At 39.8% G+C, this 21,294-nt stretch overlaps 1 protein-coding gene across 5 annotated transcripts; it reads right to left on the bottom strand.

Moving 5' to 3' along the window:
• Positions 1-178: 178 nt before the first annotated feature.
• On the bottom strand, positions 179-17,548 carry gdap1 (ganglioside induced differentiation associated protein 1). Of its 5 annotated transcripts, none has more exons than XM_052023290.1 (6): positions 17,394-17,548; positions 13,358-13,550; positions 10,216-10,389; positions 4,142-4,236; positions 3,662-3,776; positions 179-1,045 (listed from the first exon to the last, which is right to left on the bottom strand). In XM_052023290.1, exons 2-6 carry the CDS (start codon positions 13,461-13,463, stop codon positions 702-704), a joined length of 834 nt encoding a protein of 277 aa, XP_051879250.1. In that variant the 5' UTR covers positions 13,464-13,550; positions 17,394-17,548; the 3' UTR covers positions 179-701. The 5 variants fall into 5 exon arrangements, with proteins under 5 accessions (XP_051879250.1, XP_051879246.1, XP_051879249.1 ...); XM_052023286.1 differs by having other exon boundaries at positions 13,440-13,550; positions 17,394-17,478; XM_052023289.1 differs by having other exon boundaries at positions 13,487-13,550; positions 17,394-17,456.
• Positions 17,549-21,294: the final 3,746 nt, after the last annotated feature.

The following is a 21,294-nucleotide window of genomic DNA, read 5'->3' as shown; positions in this document are numbered from 1 at the left end:
TTCTACTTGTTTACAGAAATTTACTGCAAGTGTGTAAATTTCCTCAATTCTTGATTTTCTCTTATACAGACCCAAGTAATAAATATCGAAAGTTGTTACCGGAAGGTAAATGTTCAAACTTACTGAGCATACAAAACAAATTTTAAAAACTAAGTTTTTTTTTAAAAAAGCCTTTATTTAAGACAGGAACACCCAAAATTAAAATGGTACTCCTGAAAAAGATATAACACACCCTATAAATACATTGCTCACCACCTCTAATTAGATTGTGCAGAATAGACATTGAACCTACATAGTCTGGGCCAATACACTGACTGGACATAAAATGGTGTGCAAGTAACAAATACATTCAGGTAACTACAGACCTTTGATTCCAAGAGATTTGCCTCTAGTCTGAAGTTTATCCATTAATGTGAAGAAATACAAACATTACAACAGAATAATCTATTTCCACAATTATCTAGAGCAAAAAGCAAATATTAGTTCTTAAAAGTTTATAATTGGGTTGTGCACAGATTCTACATTTCGCAAACTTGCTCTTTAAAAATAATTAAACCAAATGACAGCAACTCCCTTACACAAAACATAACTTCAATGTTCTTTTATTAATCTGTATCTCAGTTTGTTAAGTGCGATGATTGCAGTATCACAGCTCAGCAAAAGTTTTGCTGAATAACATAGTAAATGCATGCCGAGAAAACCTATGATAGTCTCTTTTTTAGGAACAAGAATGCTAAATAACCCATTCCTCCCAGCAGACTTACTATAAAACTAGCTCCCAAAAAAGAGGGAGCACGTTTCTTAGCAACTCGAAAAGCAGTAGGCAGTACTGCTGATAGTAAAATGTTGTTCACATTTCCCAAGACCTTTCGAAAAGTCCTTTGTTGCAATACACGTTCATAATAAGATTCTAAATTTGGTCGTTTTCCATTTCCCCAGTACTTTCTGGCAAGTCCAAGGAATTTCAGGCGATGCAATGTTACACTGAGTGATACATCTGCAAGTGTAAAAGACTCACCACAGAGCCATGGCTGATGTCCTTCTTCTGCTCAAGAGAAAGAAATCAGATCAATAATTCAAGGTAAATATATTGCAAGTCTTACACTTGTATTCTTATATTTTAACACTTGTATTTTTACTTGCATTTTTTATATTTCTTGCCTGTATTTATTTTCTTATATTTTTGACAATTTCAAAACAAGTTTTATTATTTAACTATTGCAAGTTTTCCTGCCAATGAAAATGCAGTAATAAAGCAAAGATTTCATACTTCCTATATCTGCTAGATGCATGAACCACCAGGTATTGGTTGATAAGTACTAATGTTATTTTTTTCCTCCCTGCCCTCGATGGAACATTCTGAGAATACAGAGCACGTACTAGTAATGAAAAAACATTCACTGGGTAATGCAATGGCAATTTCCAGAATAACCTGCAGGTCTGTACCTTGTTTCTTAAACTCTTTAAGAACTAGGGCCAAACAAAAACAAATTCTTAACTCGTTTAAACTTCCAACTCAGAAATAGTTACAGCATGGAAGGTGGTCATTTGGCTTGTTGAAGCCATACCATTTCTACACAAGAGCAATTCAGTTAGCCCCACCCCTCCACCCCCCCCTTGCAGAGGCGACGCCCACATTACAGCCATCCGGATAACAGAAATTCACCCTTACAGAATTCACAAATCACTAACCAAAAATTTGAGATACAGCATAAAATTCACTTACAGAATGTACATGGAAAAACAAGTGAACAAACACAAAATGTATTTCTCCCCCCACCAAATTCATTTCTTGAAGCGTGTGCAGATGACATAGCTTCGCACTACAAAAAATCATAATACACTTTCTAGGAACACAATCCGCCTCCTGTAACACAGGGTCACCTGTATAACACTGCAAACTATTTTCTTTCAGATACTTATCCTGTTCCTTTGAACACTACGATCAAATCTACCTCCATTGCTGCCCAATATTGCATTCCAGACCCTAACTACTCCCTATGCAAAAAAATTTTTGTTAATTTTCTTCATTTGCAAATCACTTTCATTCTTGATCATTTTCTACTGGGAACAGTTTCCCTCTATACCCTTCAGCATTTTCAATACCTCTATCCACATAACTAAAGCCCCTCATCCCTGTCATCACAGCGAATCTGTAACTAATAATCCCAGAGGTCTGGACTCAGTTCACTGCCACAGATTCAACTCCCTTCCGTCACATGCTTCCTCCCCTTCTCCACCACCGCCCCCCCCCCCCCCCCGCCCCAAGGTAACTAGAGAACTTTAAACTTAAGTATATTTGTAATAAAAAGCTATTAAAGCCTGAATTGGCCTTGCAAGTCAATCAGGTTAAGGTCACTTAAAAATAGGCGAATATTGGCCATGCCACCAAGTCCTCATTTCATGAATATGTAAAGCTCCTACCTTCAACATACACAGTCATTAGCCTATCACAATAGAGATACTACAGAAATGTTATTGGCCTGGAAGGGGAAATTCCACCAGCATTTGTACTCCTGCTTTCTACCTACTAGCCACTGTTGAATGTATGTGGATGTGAGCACTGTACAAGAATGAGAGACTCAACTGCTATGTCCCTCATTGTTCAGTGACCTACAGATATTCAGTCTGAGAGAGACAAAGATACAGTACAGAAACAGGCCCTACATCCCACCATATCCACACCCATCAATCACCCATTTACACTAATCCTACCTTGGGCCCTTTTTTTTTAAAAATTCTCCCTACATTGTCAACTCTCCCCAGATTTTACCATTCACCTACACAGTAGGGGCAACTTAGTGCCCAATTAACCCACCAACATACCCATCTTTGGGATGTGACAGCAAACCAGAGTACCCGGAGGCAACCTACACAATCACAGGGAGAATGTGCAAACTCCACACAGACAACACCCAAGGTTAGAATTGAACCCGGGTCTCTGGTGCCATGAGGCTGTGGCTCAACTAGTTTTGCCACTGCGCAGCCCATAAACGGTTTCATGAAAGGGTTCTGTACAACTAGACTCAAGTGAAGGGAAATTTGAAATAAACTGTTCAATAGAAGGCCAATTTCAGTAGTATTGTGAAGCTGCAAGTTTTCTTTTATATAAAAGAAATAACACATTGAAGATTGTTTTTATAATTTAATCTCACTGAACAGAAAACTGAGTACTTTTAACTTGGAGTCAAATCTTTAAATTAATAGCCACAAAAAAGCTTTAATTTATATAGCACCACTGGAAAACATCGAGCAGGAACTGCGAATCAAGATGTGACCTGACGAGACTCAAGAACAAAAGTGCCACAACACAAGGATTGGATGTCAAAATCTCAGTTGACATTTTACTTTATCTTAAATACACATGCCACTGAACCAGGCTTGAATTTTCACACAGCTGGACACCTACGGTAGAATTTTGATTCCCTCCCACCGTTAAAGAAATGCTTTCCAACAAGTGAGAAAACAAAAATCCTCAAATCCAACAAAAAAAAAACATGGATCTTTTAGAGCAAAACAAAAACACCAAAGACTTCAAATTGCCTGCACTTGGCATTGTGGGGTATAATGATTCTATTATTCTTGAACGTGTCCTATGGCAATGAGAAACAAGAAAGCAAAACTATGTGGCAAGTGTAAAAGTAATTTATTTGATACTGACCTGGTGTTTCCTCAACCCTTCTCTGCAACTCGGTCTCCACCTGGTCCAAAACATTTTCCAGCTCACAGAATATTTTTTTCAGGTAGTTTATATTATCATGATCCCGTATCTTAGACTGAAGAAAAAAAAATGAATAAAAGTGGGTCAATGTAATTTATATGGAGGAGGAAAGGAGTTTACTTTAGAGAAGTACAAAGATATCAAATTAAAATCAGAGGATTTACAGTGGCATTATATTGAGGCAGAGAATAATTCAGCATTTTCAATAAGTATATTTGTGCCTCATCAGCATTCTTCCTGTAATATGATCTTTCTGACCTCCTAGAGAAACGATAACACCATGTGAATATACACTAACTACAAAAACTATCTGACAGAACTTAGTTTAAAATATATTAAGTGTATTTGAATCACAGCAGACATCATTTGTCATTGAACTACATTCTTGATTCATTAACTGCAAGTTATAAAAACTCTTACCTTGATTTGTTTTTGCTTTGTTAAATATGCTTCACTCAATTCTGGGTGTTCCTGAGCAAGCTTCTTTAATTCAGATTCTGTGTTTGCAATTTGGCCTAAAATCAAATAACAGTGTCCTTCAGATTTCAAAGAGTTGGGTGGGTGATCTCCATCCAACCGCCACTCTACCCCCTATTCTCAACCTCCAACAGTGGCTGAATACAAGTTTGAGGAACTGCACCTAACCTTTCATTAAGGAAAATCAGAGTTTAACAATTTCAGATAGGTTGTGCTTAGTGACAGGGCTTTAGCCGATCAACGTGGAGATGACTGGGTAGCTCCCCTGTCAGTCAAGCTTGGGAATAACACTGCTGCAAGTTACTAAAACATCTGCATCCAACTATCCCTCATTCACTGCATTTTCCCAGAAATATTACTGTTCCTGCTGAAATTTGTTTCTCCTCATCTTTAAACAGGCTGTTTATCAAGCAAACAGACAGTGTGCTGTACAACAAGTGTGTGCCAGGTCGAACACCCGATCCCGCCCTCAACTCATTTCATTGAAAACCCTGCTTCAGCCAATGGAAAGCAGAATCATTACCTGAAACCACTTGTCCATCTCCCAGACCCATGCTTTGCTTCCTATCATGTTCTATCACAATTCCTTTGCATTCCATCAACCAATTTGCCTTTTAATGCCAGGTCTTCAACTCTATCACAGATCTTCACTTTGTCCTCGTCACCTCTCCCTAACTGTGTGTCCAAAATATTTTTGTTCCCACCCTCCCCCAAACATGAAGTGCTGCCAGACCAGAATATTTCCAGCATTCTTTTTATTTCAGTATCCTACCTGGGAAGTGGAAATTTCTATAATGTGCTCCACATTCTCTTCCAAATAAAAGGGCACATAATAGATTAATAGTTGCACTTCAGTTACCAAGCATGGATAACAACTTGCATTTATACACCACCTTTTATATAGGGACATTTTACTAATCAGGAGGATTATCAAAAATAAAATGGAAGACCAAGCACAGACTAGATACATTTTTATATATGAAGGAACAGAGCCAGGGAGTTTACAGAAAGAGAATGCCATACGGCCATAACAATTAAAACCACAGCCAACAATGGTGGGATAAAGAAATCAGACACATACAGAAGCTCACTACTGAAGAAGCACAGAGATCCCAGGGATGTACAGCTGTAAGATAGTAAAAAGGAAGTGAAGAACAAAGTCAAGGAGTTATATGAACACAAAGATGATAATTTTAAATTATAGGCATTGCGAGACCATGAGCCAATGTAATCAACAACCAGATGTAATGGATTAATAGACTTAGTACAAGCTAGGAAATGTGGAGCAGAGCTTTGGATTAGCTGAAGTACATGGAAAGTGAAGGTAGAAGAACAGCCATGAGATGGCTGAGATAGTCAAAGCATCATGTAACAAAGGACACAAATGAGAGCTTAGACAATCAATGGTCTAATGCAGACGTTTTCAACCTGTGGTCTGCGGACCCCTGGGGGTCTGTGGCGGGTTACCAGGGGGTCTGGGAGAAAGCCAAGAAAAAAAAATGGAAAAGCGACCTGTTACAAAGACGTAGCTTACTTGCTTGCTCCAGTTTTCCACTATTCAGAAAAATCAGCCATATCTATTCTATCTGTTATAGGCGACAATCTTAGAGACTTAGACGGTGTTCCCTTCTGGTAAGCTGCCGCTTAATATTCGATTTGTGTAGTCACAGTAGTCAGTAGTGTTCACTACTCACTACTATTGTTGTGCACTGTGTTAGCTAGGCTGAGTGACGTTGTTGGTGTGCCTTAATAATATTGCTTATTTACCATGCATTTACGCCAGTGACGTCACTGTTAAACGAAAAGTGCGCAAGCGTGTAAATTTTAGATTAGTTTTGATAATTTTGTTTATCAGTAATAGTAATTAAACTGTCCAGCGTGTATTGCTGAGTATGGAGAAATTTCTGAAGAGAAAAGCTGACCAGAAACCAGAAGATTCTGACGATGAAAGAGATAAGGGTGACCGAAAGAGAAAACAACGCAAGTATGATCCAGAATACATTTCATATGGCTTTATCGTAGTGGGGACAAATGCAGACCAACCTCTCTGCGTTGTGTTTGCAAACACTGTCTAACTGTGCAATGAAACCAGCGAAATTGAAGCGCCATTTAACAGTGCATCCAAATATTGCCAGTAAGCCGAAGGAATATTTTGAGCAGCAAAAGCTGTACCTCAAGCAGAAAGGCAAAATGACAGCCCGCGCCACTGTAAGTGAGAAGGCTCTTCGCGCATCATATTTGGTAGCATTACAAATAGCATGTTCCAGAAAGCCTCACACAATTGGAGAAGAGCTTATACTGCCTGCAGCAGTAGATATGTGCGAAGTTGTATTGGGAAAAGAATCCAGTCAAAAACTGAAAGCCATTCCACTGTCTGATAACACAGTAAGCAAAAGAATTGGCGATATGGCAGAAGATATATAGAGCCAGCTAAAAGCATGTCGTCAGCAAGTCAGATTTGCGATTCAGCTCAAAAGTACTGATGTTGCCAGTGCTGTACAGTTGTTGGTTTATGTTCAATATTGCTGGGAAGGAGGCTTTGGAAAACTGTTTTGCAAGGCGCTCCAAGGGCGTACAACCAGTGAAGAACTTTTCCGTGTGCTTGACACTTTTTTTTGTACAATCAGCATTGGCGTGGACACAGTGTATTGGAGTATGCACGGATGGTGCTGCCGCAATGACGGGATGGAAGTCAGGTCTAGTCACACGAGTGAAAGAAATAGCTCCACATGTAGCAGCAACCCACTGCATGACTCACCGTGAGGCTTTGACTGCAAAGGATATGGATGAAAATCTTGCAGATGTGTTTTCCACGTGCATTAAAATCGTTAACTTTATCAAAGCCAGGCCACTCAATCATCGTTTGTTTGAACACATACGTCGTGAAATCAAAGCCGAGCACAAGCATTTGTTGCTACATACAGAAGTCAGATGGCTGTCACGAGGCCGCGTTATGCAGCATGTATATGAATTGCGAGATGAACTGCTCATTTTTCTAAATGAGCATAATGGATCATTGACACAGTTATTGACAGATGAGATGTGGGTTGCCAGATTGGCTTATCTTGCAGATATTTTCAACATTTTGAACAGCTTAAATCTATCATTGCAAGGACCTGGCTCAAATGTTCTGAAAACGCAGGACAAAATCAAGGCCTTCCAGAAAAAACTCCGTATCTGGAAGGGAAGATGCGAGCAAGGCGTCTATGATATGTTTCCATTGCTGGCTGATTTTCTGACAGTGAATGAGACTAAGACAGAGGCCATTGCGAGCACCATTTTGAACCATAATCAACAGCTGTCACACTATATCCATAAGTATTTCGGCGACAATGACACGAGCATGTTTGATTGGATTCGAAATCCGTTTGAATGCATGCTTACAGATTTAACTGGACGTGAACAAGAAGAATTGGCTGAACTGTCATCTAACAGGACTTTGCGCTTGCAGTTCAACCGAATGTCACTGTTGTTGTTCTGGGTAGCATGTTCCCAGGAGTATCCACTGCTGTCCGGCAAAGCCGTCAATGCTCTGTTACCATTTGCAACCACTTACTTGTGCGAAATAGCATCTTCTGCAGTCACTACCATGAAAACCAAATACAGATCAAGACTGAATATTGAGGATGACACGCGCATATGTTTGTCGCACATACCACCACATTTGGACAAACTCTGCAGTGCAAAACAGCCACAACCTTCACATTGAACTGAACACTGACAGACACCACTGGTAATTATCGGTGATTGAAATAGTCACTATTTCAATAGGGCCTATGTGCAGTAATTTAAGCGTCATATGCATGAATTATCAATTGTTTGATTTTGTGGGCTTTGGGGGTCCGCCATCTAACAAGGACATATTCTGGGGGGGGCTGCAGCATGAAAAAGTTTGAAAACCACTGGTCTAATGCAACAATAGAGAAACGAGAGCAGTGGTAATAGCAGACATTTTTAAAAAGGAACAGAGCCAGGGAAGTTTAACAAGGGGAGACCTTATGACCCTAGCAACTGAAGCCAATAATGCAAACATTATTAAATCAGAAACTATTCAGGAGCAAACAGTTGAAGCAATAAGTGGTGCCTATAATGAATAGATATAAGTGGCACATCACAGACATTGGTGGTAGGACTGTTTTTTTTTCATATAAACAATACAAAATTGCTTGAATAATGATGACTCCTGTTTAGCTTCTTGATGAGTGCTAGTCAGTAAATAATTATTGTATAGGGAATGGAGCCACAAGGAGCAAAACCCAGGGAGGATGACACATTGGCGAGTGCAATAAAACTGACACGGGAGACCCAGTTAGAGTCCGAAAAAAATCAGAGCAAATATAAGCAGAATTCATAATATTGGAGAGAAAAATAACCGAAAAGATGTGCAGCAAACATCATTAATCATAGAGCAAGAGAATGAGAAAAGCCACTGACAAGATAGTGGACGCAGAAGGTAAAAAAAAATTTCAAAGACATTTTGAATTCAGGACCTTAAGTTAGTACTGGATAAACCAAATAGTCTACTTTACTCAATCTTTTGATTTGCAATGAACTAAATTCTGATTGAAACATGGAATTAACCTGAAGTTAAATATGTCTCTAAAAATAAAAGCTGTTTTGAATTATTGACTATATTTCAACTGTATTCAAATTTAAAACCAACCTGAAATAGTTGTTCAAACTTTAAATATTTTCACAAAGTCTTAATGGGTTTACAGTATATAAAAGCATGTTGCTATGATTTATATCCTTCAGTTTTTTTGTTCCAATAATTTGTATTTATAAAAGCACCTTTGGCATAGAGATTACCCTAAGGTGTTTTGGAGATGAAAATGGGTGAAGAAAAAAAATAAAGAACTGGGTTACAAAGGCGAGGTCTTCTGAAGACTCCACCAACAGAAATCAGAGGGGGGAAGAGAACGATGCCAGAGTTAGATAATCAAAGGTCATTTCTAAAACAAAATCTAGGGTTAAGTTGCAGGGATTTATAAAATCTCATGATAGTGTGATTAAAAACAATAAATAATTGTTTCTTTGTAAATGTATTCCTGTTAATTTTCTCAAAAAATCCATTTGACTTTTAAATGTTGCCACCCACAGAATAGGTCTCACAGAGAGGTATCTTTTAATGTTTTCTTCAACACAAAGGAAAAAAAAATTAAGGGCTTTACAGTACAATCCTACAAAACCTTGAAAGCAGCAATCAAGTAATGTTCACCTTCCGTGCAGTATAATCCTTGAGAAGCTGAATCATGCATGTTTATACACTAAAGCAAATAGTCAACTATTAAAACTGTATATAAACATGGAAACGTAGGTGTGAATAATAAACCATTCAGTACATTCACAATAACTCAAGAGATCTTGTGGGCTTGAGCTGTAATGTTATGGTCAGTTTCACGATGCTGCCCTCTACAGGAGATCTGCAGTGGACACAAGCTGCTCAGGCAATATATTGGGGGGGATTATTTTCAATATTAGGTACAAATCTGGCTACTTATCACTCAAGCTACATCTAAAGGGACAATACACAATCAACAGGATAACATGACACTAAATCCTAGTAGCCACAGTGGTGCATCTGGGTCTACATTAGCTTGCAACCTCCCTAACTAAGCAATGCAATATTGGTTGCAACTAATGTAGATTAAAATGAATCACTCACACACCTCTTAATCTTACATTGTAAAATACATAGCTCCAAGTTACACCAAAAGTGCAGCCACATTTTAAAATATACAACTATTCTATGCCAGCTTCTGCTACGCAAGGATAATTATCACCATTTAAAATATTGTTCAAGTTTTTGGCTTCTTCAAGTTATTTTAGATTCGGGCAATGTATCAAATTATATAGCTCCATTTGGATTTCGGTATAAAAGAGAGTAAACTATTGCAAGTGCTAATACCCATCTGAATTCAAACCACAAAAATCCTCAAACTTAAATTTGTTAGTTATCCATCAATTAGATTCAACAGCACATCAGGTGAATAACTATGTTGCTTGATTCTACTTACTGCGAATTCTCGTGGTGGCATATGCAGGAATCATGGAATCCAGAGTCAACTCTGGATGAAGAATACAGCCATGGGTGTAGGCATCCACAGGGAGAGAGTCTAACAATTCTCTATAATGTTGTACTCTCGGAAAGTACAAACTTCCTTCTTCTGGCATCAATTTGGGGATGTTTGCTGATAGTACAAATATAGAAAATATACTCTTATTAAAGCAAGTAAAGTGATAAGAAAAGTGGTATTCATTTACAGGTAATTTCTTAAAAGACTAGGCATTTCTCTTGGCAAGAATTACATGACACAGCATCAGTAACAAGGGCAAAGCTTTTAACAGTTTTCATATTTTCTGAGTCTGAAAGAATTAAAAACACAATAAACAAACATGAACTTCCAATAATAATGAGTCATTAACCCTCTTATTTTGATATCCAATATCCCAGTGTAATTGCAAATCTAAATTTCATTGAACAAAACACAGAATGCACACTATACCAAATATCCTCCAAGCTGAAACACATAAGTCATTGAATCAGAACAAGATTACAAGTTACCTCAGGAACTGAAACATTCCATCTGTGGAGTCTGCTAGGTCTATACACTCTACAATAGTTGAAAATCACTATGATTTGATGTAACAAAGGAATAACTGTAAAGGAAAAGAAAAGAAAAATGTGCACATTTGTTCAAGAAATCAAACAACTGAATTTAAAAATCCTTAACTTAAAGTGAAAATATGAAATGTAAAAAGGTCAAATGTTAACTAAAACATGTAAAATGTCTAATATGTAAGGTACACATACTAAAGACACTTTTAATGCATGTATTCAGCTTGAAAAAAAATTATAAATGTGTTCTTTTTCCAAAGTGAAAGTGTTAGCAATCAAGGTGCCTGAGATTTGCACAGAAGTTGTGGCCCAATGTAAACCCTTCAAAGATATAATCTTAAAGTATTTGATAGGTTCCAAATGGTTTCATGGTTAAATTTCCTAATATCCTGACTTTAAAATGCACTTTACACAGAAAGACACCGATGGCCCAATCCAAAGCCTTGTCATAGAAACATGGATGCCTATGGCATAGGAAGCATCCACTCAACCCATCAAATGCATATCAACCAAAATGGAGCAATTTACATTATTCCCACTTCCCAGCCTTATAGAGTATGACTCAAGGGCTCACTCAGATACTTATAACAATGATTTCTGCCTCTATCATCTCTTTAGGCAGTAAATTCCAGATGTGAGAAACAGATTGCAGATAATGGAATCTGGAGCAAAAAAACAAGATAGTGGAGGAACTCTGCAGGTCAGGCAGCATTAGTGGAGGGAAATGGACAGTCGACGTTTTGGATCGAGACCCTTCATCTGGACTCAATGAATTCCAGATCCCCAGTACAGTTTTTTTTTCAACATCCTTTTATTCCTTCCACTAGCCAATTTATATCCCTTAGTTTTCAATCACATGAATGTAAGAAATAAGAACTGGTGTATGTCATTGGTCCCTCACACCTGCAGCACCTTTCAATTAGGTAATAGCTAATCTTTTACCTCAGAACTACTCTCCTACACTCACTCCATCCCCTTAATATTCAAAAATCCATTGATCTTTGTGTTTACTGTCCTTTAGACCAGAATTCTAAACATTCATTGCTCTGAGATGACCTCCTCTTAACAAATCCACACCGTCATCCATCTTTGATTAACTTGGATCTTTCAACAAGCTGATTTACACCAGAATTTTTTCTAATAATAATTTCCCCAGCACCAAGATTATTTAGGCAGACGGGTCTGTAGTTACTCTGTCTATCCCTGCTTATTCCAAATTAACTATATTTTCTATATCTGGAAAATGATGGACAAAAAGTACTTATTTCCAATCCCTCCCTACCCTCAACCACAGGCTTCTTACAAGTGCTTGGAGTATGTTTTACCCAATCAGCCAATTTACAGTGATGAATGGGTTAACAGTCCGTCAGTGCAGCAGTGACGAGCTGTATCAGCCTTACGAGCTGTAGAGCAAAAACAACTGTAGTTTCCACTCCCACCCTGCTAAAATATCGACTAATAGATTATTTTGTACATACCAGAAGTGTGTCAGAAGGTAGTTTATCCCATGGTTTTGAGCAGTTCTAACACCTCCTTTAAAAAATGTAGATTTAAAAAATAAGTGGGAAACCATTGTTTTCTAGATCCCACAATACCTCCCTCCTATACTTTCAATAATCTAACAGTCCCTAATTACAATATTTCTGATAATCTAATTCATGAAAAGGATTATGCTTTTAGCATATAAAATGACACCCAATGAAACATGTCTAAACTGATTTTTTTTTAAATAGCGAATGGTGTTATGTGGTGCCTGATGAAAATGCATGCAATGTGCAAACTTGCCTTCAACCCAACACTGCTGCCAACTTTCAGTTTGAGAACCATGAGAGGAGACTGGTCTTTATTTACAGCAGAGGGTGCTGTACTTCACTTCTGCTTTCGCACCAGGATTACTAATACTTTCCCTAGGAAGCTTTGGAAGCTGAGCCAAACCAAGTCAAATCACTAACGTAGGCCAAAGTACACATTATTCTGGCATCAACTCTGAGATCCAGTATTTAATTTAATGCCTTAGAACTGTAATTAGTATGTGTGATGCTGATTATAAGCTTATTTTCCAGAAAATCTTGATTTTCTCATACCCTGAGCCACACAAGAAACAGGATCCCTGCACCCCCTCAGCTTGTCAAGACATCATTATATATGTAATGATCTCCTAGAACCTACCAGGATTGTGGCAAGCTTTTATAAGTGGCCTCATGTTGCACCATCAGGAAGGAGAAATGAACTTGCTACCAGATATTTGACTGTGTGGGCTTGGTTCTGACACCCACACAATTAGTATTACCTACAGAAATTTTTTGTTTGAGCTCATGAAAAATGTGTGAAAGATTATTCATACCCTTTGGATGAAAATGCAGCTTCAGGAAATTAGGGATGGTGAGGAGATAGGGGAAAGAGTAAAAGAAAGAAAAATAGTCAAGGGGTTGGGGGAGAAATGTTTTCTTAATAAAATTCTAGTTTAGATTTAATTAAGCCTCCAAACTTCCACAAATGTGCGCGCGCGCGCACACACACACGTATTTTCTTAACATTACCATCTTCAAATTTGCTCTCCAAGTAATCGATGATCTGAGTGGATTCACAGATTATGTTGTCTCCGTGTATTAATACAGGTACCTCTCCTGCTGGGTTCAAACGCATAAACCATGGTTCATTGTGCTCACTTAGTGGTAGGTTAACATCATACTCCTCGCATTTTAGCCCCTTTTCTGCAATAACCAAACGAACCTGAAATACAACAAAAAAGTACCATCAACACAACTCATTTTTAATTACTTTGTGTCGTGGTACAAAGTACTTGCACTGTTCGTTGCTGTATAGACGTACTTGATCTCTGCTTTCATCACAGTGAACTAGTACACTTCAGCACTCAGTTGACCTAAAAGCAAACATCAGCAAAAGCATTCAAAAATCAAGAAACCCAATTAAAACCGAAGCCATCATGCTGCTTTTACCTCCTAAATCTCTTCTCTGGAGATTATCAAATTCACTGCCCAGCACCTCAAGTTCTGAAATATGGAGTCATACTCAGGTTTGAGCACCAAAATTCTTTATTCAGAGCTATTCTGCTTCGTTCCCAAGAGCACACTGCCCATTTCTCCCATGTTGTCCGAACCTTGGTTCACATCTTCAACTGAAGGCCTGCCTTCTACAATATTCCTGCTTTGCATTTCCAACTCCATTTACCGTGTTTCAACTCATTCAGAACTCCATGGCTTGCATTTTCAACCACGCAAAAAAGGAACAGTGCCATCCTAGCCAAGTCGCACGAAACAAACTGCTGGAGGAACTCACCGGGTCAGGTAGCATCTGTAGAGGGAAAATGGATAGTTGACATTTCCAGACCCTTCATCTGGACTGAAAGAGGGGAGACAGCCAGTATAAAGAGGCAAGGGGAAGGTGTGGGGAAAGAGTTGCCAATTGATAGGTGGATCCTGATGAAGAGGATTGATTGGCAGATGGAGAAGGAAAGAGTGGGAACAGCAACAGGTACAGGAGGTGATAGGTGGAGGCAACAAACGGCTGCAGGTGATGGAATTTGATAGGACAAAGGTAGAGCATGGAACCAAATAAGGGAGGTGGGATGGGTAAATGGGAAGAGTGTGGAGAGGGGTGTGTGCATGATGGGCAGATGCAATAGGTGGACGAGGAAAGAAACTGAGTGATAGGGGCCTGGGGGGGCGGGGGGTTAGGTGTGTGTAGGAGGAACTGGGTACATCAGGAGGAGAAAGAGACAGAGGGGGAACAGGGTACCTGAAAGCAGAGAATTCAATGTTCATGCCATCAGGTGGTAGACCACCCAGGCAGAATACGAGGTGCTGTTCCTCTAGTTTGTGTTTGGCCTCATCTTGCAGTGGAGTCATCCAAGGACAGGGAGGCTTGTGTGGGATATATTTCAAATGTCCCCCCCCACCCCCTCCCCTTGGCAGAATACAATCCTGCCTCACTTATTTTCATAAATTTCATTGTTTACTTATGGTAACGTGGGCATTGCTGGCAAAACCAACTTTTACTGCCAGTCCTGTTTCTTTTGAGACAAGACTCACAAAAACACTACAGTCCACATGAAGATACTGCTAGTGTTGAATGTTGCAATTTCTAAGAACATGACTAAATAACAACAATGTCAAATATTTTGGAATGTTGTGCAATTTGGAAGGACAATTCACTTTATTGGAACATTTGATTAAAGGTGCAACTAAAGGCTGCGTCCAGGTTAGGAACGCTCAACTTATGGTCATCTCTACATAAAAATGAGCTCCCAGATTATCAAATTCAAAAGTCCAATGTACATACATACATCCTGTCAGTGGCAGAACCAGGTTCCTCTCTCTCTCCACTTTTAGTAATTCTTTCTCACCAGTCTTCTGCGCTTTTGATGCCATTCATAACAATACCGTGGAGGTACAGTTACCACAGAGTAACTGTATTTTCTGACTTACAAACAAAATTGATATATAGACATCTGTAAAAATGAAACCCATTCGTTACCCAGGGATGGCCTGTGGTTCTGAAGAACATGTCTTCAGCACGACAGACAGGATGTTGTTCAATTATAAGTCTGTTACCATAAACTTCTATATTTTCTATAATTTCTACAAATCATAATTGAACTAGGTTTAGTTCCCAGGATTGATGAAATAAGTATTATATATCATATGCTTACCATGTGATTGCTGATTGCAAGTTTTCATTCTCTGCTAATCAGCAAGGGATATATCAAGCATGATGTTACCAACTGCAGTAAAACAACCCTGCTTGGTTAGCATAACTCTATTACAGAACCAGCAACCAGGGTTCAATTCCGGCCGCTGTCTGTAAGGATTTTGTATGTTCTCCCTGTGACTGCGTGGGTTTCCTCCGGGTGCTCCAGTTTCCTCCCACGTTCCAAAGACGTACAGGTTAGGAAGTTGTGGGCATGCTATGTTGGCGCCGGAAGCATGGCGACACTTGCGGGCTGCCCCCAGCACATTCTACACAAAGATGTGTGTTTTGATGTACATGTGACTAATAAAGATATATCTTATCAAAAGCTATCCAATTTGGCATCATGATAGCGTCACACAATTCAAAGAAATGAGTCCTCTCTCTTCTCTGGTGAAGAAAGTTTTCAAGGTTAACCACAAGAACTGGATGGTAGTCACCGAAAATCTTGTCAGAAGAGAATGAAAATATAATCAACAATCAGTTACAAACTAGACACAAGTTAATTGATCCCTAAAGAATAAAAATTCTTTAAAAATATATTGCTTCATTTAAACTATTGAGTAATTTAACTACATATGCTAAATAGCAAATTTACCACTTAGTTTGATTTCAAATGCTCTAGACCTCCATCAGCCAGGACAGTAAGTACATAGTTGTACATAACTGAAAATGTACAAATATGTATATGGTAAAGATTTTGTTGCTAAAAGTACAAAGTCTTTACCGTGTACACAAGAACACAAAATAGGAGCAACCACCTGCCCCTCAAGCCTGCCTCACCGTTTGGTATGATCATGCTGATTACCCCTGGCCTCAATAGCCCTTAATCCCCTGGTTTTATAAGAATGTATCTACCACCACTTTAAATACTTCCAATGATCTAACCTCCACAGCTCTCTGGAACAGAGAATTGCAGGGATCCACAACCCTCTGCAAGAAATTCCTACATACCTCAATTTTAAATGACTAGTCCTTTATTTTGAAGCTATGTCCCTTCATTTGAGATTCTTCCACTAGTGAAAACATCTTGACATCTACCCTATCATGCCCCCTTAGGAATATATCATGTTTCACTGAGGTCACCGTTTATACTGAAGAATACAGACCCAACCTGCTCAGCCTTTCTTGATAGCAGAATCCAAGAATTACTCAGGAATCTCCTGTGGACTGTCTCCAGTGCTACAATAGTCTTTCTTAGACAAGAGGACCAAACCAGTGATTGACCCAAATTAGAATTCCTCCAACAGAAATTCACCCATTACACAAGAACAGCATTGACCACAGGGGAAAAGATAAACAGACATGGATTTGTATGTACCAAAAACTACAAATGGAAGACACAACGACCACCAGCCCCAAGCCTCCATTCAACGCCCCCCTACCCCAAGAGCCCAGCAATCTCAGGCACCCTCCCTCCCTGAACCCCACCCCTCCCCCTACCCTCTCCCCCTCCCTCTTGACCCTCGGACCATCCCCCTCTCTCCAACCCTCTTCCCCCCCCCCCCCGACCCTCGGACCATCCCCCTCTCTCCAACCCTCTTCTCCCCCCCCCCCCCCGACCCTCGGACCATCCCCCTCTCTCCAACCCTCTTCTCCCCCCCCACCCCGACCCTCGGACCATCCCCCTCTCTTCAACCCTCTCCTCCTCCCCCGACCATCTCCTCCACCCCTCCCCCGACACTCGGACCATCCCCCTCTCTTCAACCCTCTCCTCCTCCCCCGACCATCTCCTCCACCCCTCCCCCGACACTCGGACCATCCCCCTCTCTTCAACCCTCTCCTCCTCCCCCGACCATCTCCTCCACCCCTCCCTCCGACCCCGCCCCAATCCTTCCAGCACTCACTCACTCAGCGTCAACTCACTTTCTGTGAGCAGAAGGACTGCGACCAGTGGTACAGAACCAGTTTGATTTGAGTGTTGTCGCATTTTAAGGCGATCCGTTGGGACCCGCCGCCCTGCTCCTGGCTCCGCGCCTCAACATCCCTGCCGCCTCCATCAGCATCAACCTGAGCCCCATCCGCCATCGCTTCCCGACTCAGTTCAGTTCTGCGCCTGCGCTGTTCTCGGTGTATTCTGGGAAACCGACAACCTGCGTCATCCTGCTCTGTTGGAATAGGAACTACAATTCCCATGATGCAGCGCGATGTTCTCTCTTCTATCCAAGTTTGCAGAAAGTTTGGAAAATTGAAAGCAACGTTGAAGGCTAATAAGGAAAACGTGTACTTGCTATTACTGTAATAAAATTTAGACTAGCTTTCTACATTTCAAAAGTGCTACCCAAAAACTTTTATAATTAGAGGATGATCAAATCATTCAGCTCCTGGCTCCAATGGACACATTCCATGAGCTCATTTTAGCCTTGTTGACAGCCAGTCCCTACCCTCCACAGCTCTGATAATTTTCAGTAATAAATCAGAAGCTACAGATCAAATCCAGAGAGTTCACAAGTATACCTGATCCTTTATACAACCTGACCACGTGATGGGTTCTAAAACAACTTCCTTATGTGTATTAGTTTTAGGCTAGTAAATATAGCCCAAAACACTTCACAGGACACTATGTAACTTAGAAAATTAATGTCACCACTAAAGAGGGCAGATACCACAAGACTTTGGTTTAAAGGTCGGTCTTAAGAGAGTGAGTTGGAGTGAGAGAAAAAAAGGATGAAGACAGGAAATCCAGAGCCCAGGCAATTGAAGGCCCAGTTATCAAGCGTGGAGCAACTAAATCTGGGGATGAGCAAGAAGCCAGAATAAATGGAGTTCAGATTTATTGGAGAGTTATTACAGATAGGAAGTCTGATAAAATAGGCATGAAAATTATAAAACTTTGTCATTGTTTAATCAGGAGTTATAGTGGATCAACAAGCACAGGAATGATTGGATGAATGGGATTTGTATAAATTAAGTTACAGGCAGTAGATTTTTCTTTCACCTCAACTTTATAAGGTGTACAACAAGGGAAGCTAATGAGGTGTGCAATGGAAATAATCTGGCACAGAGATAACAAAGATAGGGATGAAGGTTTCAGGAGCAGAAAAACTGAAGCAGAGGTTAAGTTGAGTAATGTTATGCAGCTGGACATAAGCCCAAGAATGGTATGGGTGCATAGTCTAAGATACAACTCAGGATTAAATATGGCACAAGTCTGTGAATTGCTTAGTTCAGACAGATACAAGGAGAGAAAATGGAATCAGTGACCAGAGAGAGATTGTGTTAAAATCCAAAGATAGTGGGTTTGGGTTTTCCTAGTATTTAATTGGGAGAGATTTGTGCATGTCCACAACATGCAGGTACCTGAAATACCAGCAATAACTCCAACAATGGCAGAAAGCTGTCAAGAAAAAGCGGCAACCAATTATACAACTTGGCACATTTGCTTTTGAAAATAGGAACCAATGTGACACTGCCAATTTTCTGACCCTTTGGGACTTGAAAGCTTATTCCAGTGGCCAATCTGATTTACCTTCAGAGGTTCATTGGTCTGCTGAATCTTTCTAGCTTTTCTCTTTTTTTTGTTTCAAAGTTCCATAACCTCTTTCTTACAATATATAAGATATGTTTTTAAGGAAGTCTTCTTTTCCTCCTTTTCCTATTCCCTTCCCCATTCTTCCCTTCCAAACTTCCTTTCCTTTCCAGCCTCTTCCGACTTACGATATATTTTCTTATAACATAGAAGAAGGCCCGTTTCTTCCCCAGTCTCTCACCCCTTGAAGATTGCACAGGATCATGACTTTGTTTATACTTTGAGGAAAGGGGCAAATTTGACAGTGTGGATCATCCAATGTAAACCCTGTCTGATATTACTTTCCGCTGGTTTAACTTGTGTAACTGCTGGCTGGTGCACAACAGGCAGTATCCCATGTGAGCTCAAAGTGAAAATTATCCTGTATGCTATGTCAACAGGAAATGATGAAAATAAAACTCTATACACACTTTATGTCTACAAAATCTTCTTTCCTGTTTTTAACATTTTGTTTGACATTTATGGCAGATTTTTCCATTCCATATTCCCATTTCCAAATTTATAATGGAAAACATTATCTAAATATCCTACTGCTTGTCATGCATGTCCTACAATTCATTTTTTAAACAAACAAATGAACATACAAGTTAGGAGCTACTTAGCCCTTCAAACCGGTGTCAAACGCAATTTCTCTATGTTAACTTTACATGATTACCTTGAATTTTCCTAAGTGCCTTAAAATACTGCTAGTTAAAGGTGAATCTCATGGAACTGAATGCAACTTATTGACCTGGATGGAATCTGACTGAGTGGCAGAAAGAGTAAGGAAAATGAGCAGTTACACATGTTGGCTGGACATAACTAGTAACTGATCTGATTGTACCCTCAATTCTGCATTCCCATTTACCTGTAGTAACCTGTTAACCCCTTGCTTATCAAATATTTATTTACCGCTGTTTTGAAAGTATTCAAATACATTATTTCTGCCACCATTTGATGAGGAGAGTTCCAAAGACTTAAGACCATTTGAGAAAGAAAAAAATGCCTCACCCTGTCTTAAATGAACAATCCCTTATTTTTAAACAATGACCTATAGTTCTAGATTCTCCCACAAGAGAGAGCATCCTCTTCACATCTACCCTGTCAAGATCCTTCAGGATCTTAAATGTTTCCATCAAATCTCCTCTCACTCTCCTATACTTCAATGGAGACTCCCTGAATATCCCTGTCCTTTTCAATGGTGGAGGCCAACACATGAATCCAAAACAAGCAGATGAGTTATCTTCCTCCTACGGGCCCCATAAACACAGATGCCAGCCTTCAGTCGATGTGATTCACCTTACATGACATCAAGGAACAGCTGAATGCACTGGATACAGCAAAAGCTGTAGGGCCCAACAATGCCTCAGCCGTAGTGCTGAAGACTTCTGCTCATACTGTTTCAGTACAACTACAACCCCAGGATTTCCCTCAGTGAAAAATTGAAATGAAAAGGAAAATTGAAAATACTCAGCAGAAAATTGACCTGTTATCCCACTGACCACAAAAGCAGACAAAATCTATTCTGGCTGTTCACCACCCCATCTGTTTATCCTCAATCACCACTAAAGTGATGGAAGAAGTCATTGACTGGGCTATTAAGCAGTACTTACCAATAACTGGTTCAACAATGCTCAGTTTAAGTACTGAAAGGATCATTAATCTCAAAACCTCATTACATCCGTGGTACAAAAACAGGCAATGGAACTAAATTCTAAAAGTGAGAATGACTGCATTTGACAACAAGGCAGTTTTTGACATCAAAGGGCCCAAGTAAACCTTGAGTCAATGGGAATTAGGGGGAAAATCTGCTCTCTGGCTGGAATCATACCTTACACAGAAGAATATTGTTTTTCTGTGAGTAAATTATCTTAGTCCCAGAATACTGATGCAGGTCACCAAAGATTCTTACAAATTTCTATAGATATATGGTGGAGAGCATTCTGACTGGTTGCATCACAGCTTGGTACGGAGGCTCCAATGCACAGGATCATAAGAGGCTGCAGAAGGTTATAGACTCAGTCAGTTCTATCATGAGCACAACCCTCCCCACCATCAAGGACGTCTTCAAGAGGCAGTACCTTAGGAAGGCGGCATCCATCACTAAGGACCCTCACTATCTAGGACATGACCTCTTCTCGTTACTACCATCAGGGAGGGGGTACAGGAGCCTTAAGACCCACACTCAATGATTCAGAAACAACTTCTTTCTCTCCGCCATCAGATTTCTGAACAGTCCATGAACATTACCTTGTTATT

The sequence above is a fragment of the Pristis pectinata genome, chromosome 9 (assembly GCF_009764475.1).
Source record: "Pristis pectinata isolate sPriPec2 chromosome 9, sPriPec2.1.pri, whole genome shotgun sequence".
Classification (NCBI taxonomy): Eukaryota; Metazoa; Chordata; class Chondrichthyes; order Rhinopristiformes; family Pristidae; genus Pristis; species Pristis pectinata.
Note: the sequence above shows the minus strand (reverse complement) of the source record. Positions and strands in the feature narration are given on the sequence as shown.

Coding starts and splice junctions, on each gene's coding strand:
- gdap1 (XM_052023290.1), bottom strand. CDS start 13,463: ATGCGTTTGAACCCAGCAGGAGAGGTACCTGTATTAATACACGGAGAC. Junction 4,237..10,215: donor TGCCACCACGAGAATTCGCA/GTAAGTAGAATC, acceptor ATTTGATTTTAG/GCCAAATTGCAAACACAGAA. Junction 3,777..4,141: donor CAAAGCAAAAACAAATCAAG/GTAAGAGTTTTT, acceptor TTTTTTCTTCAG/TCTAAGATACGGGATCATGA.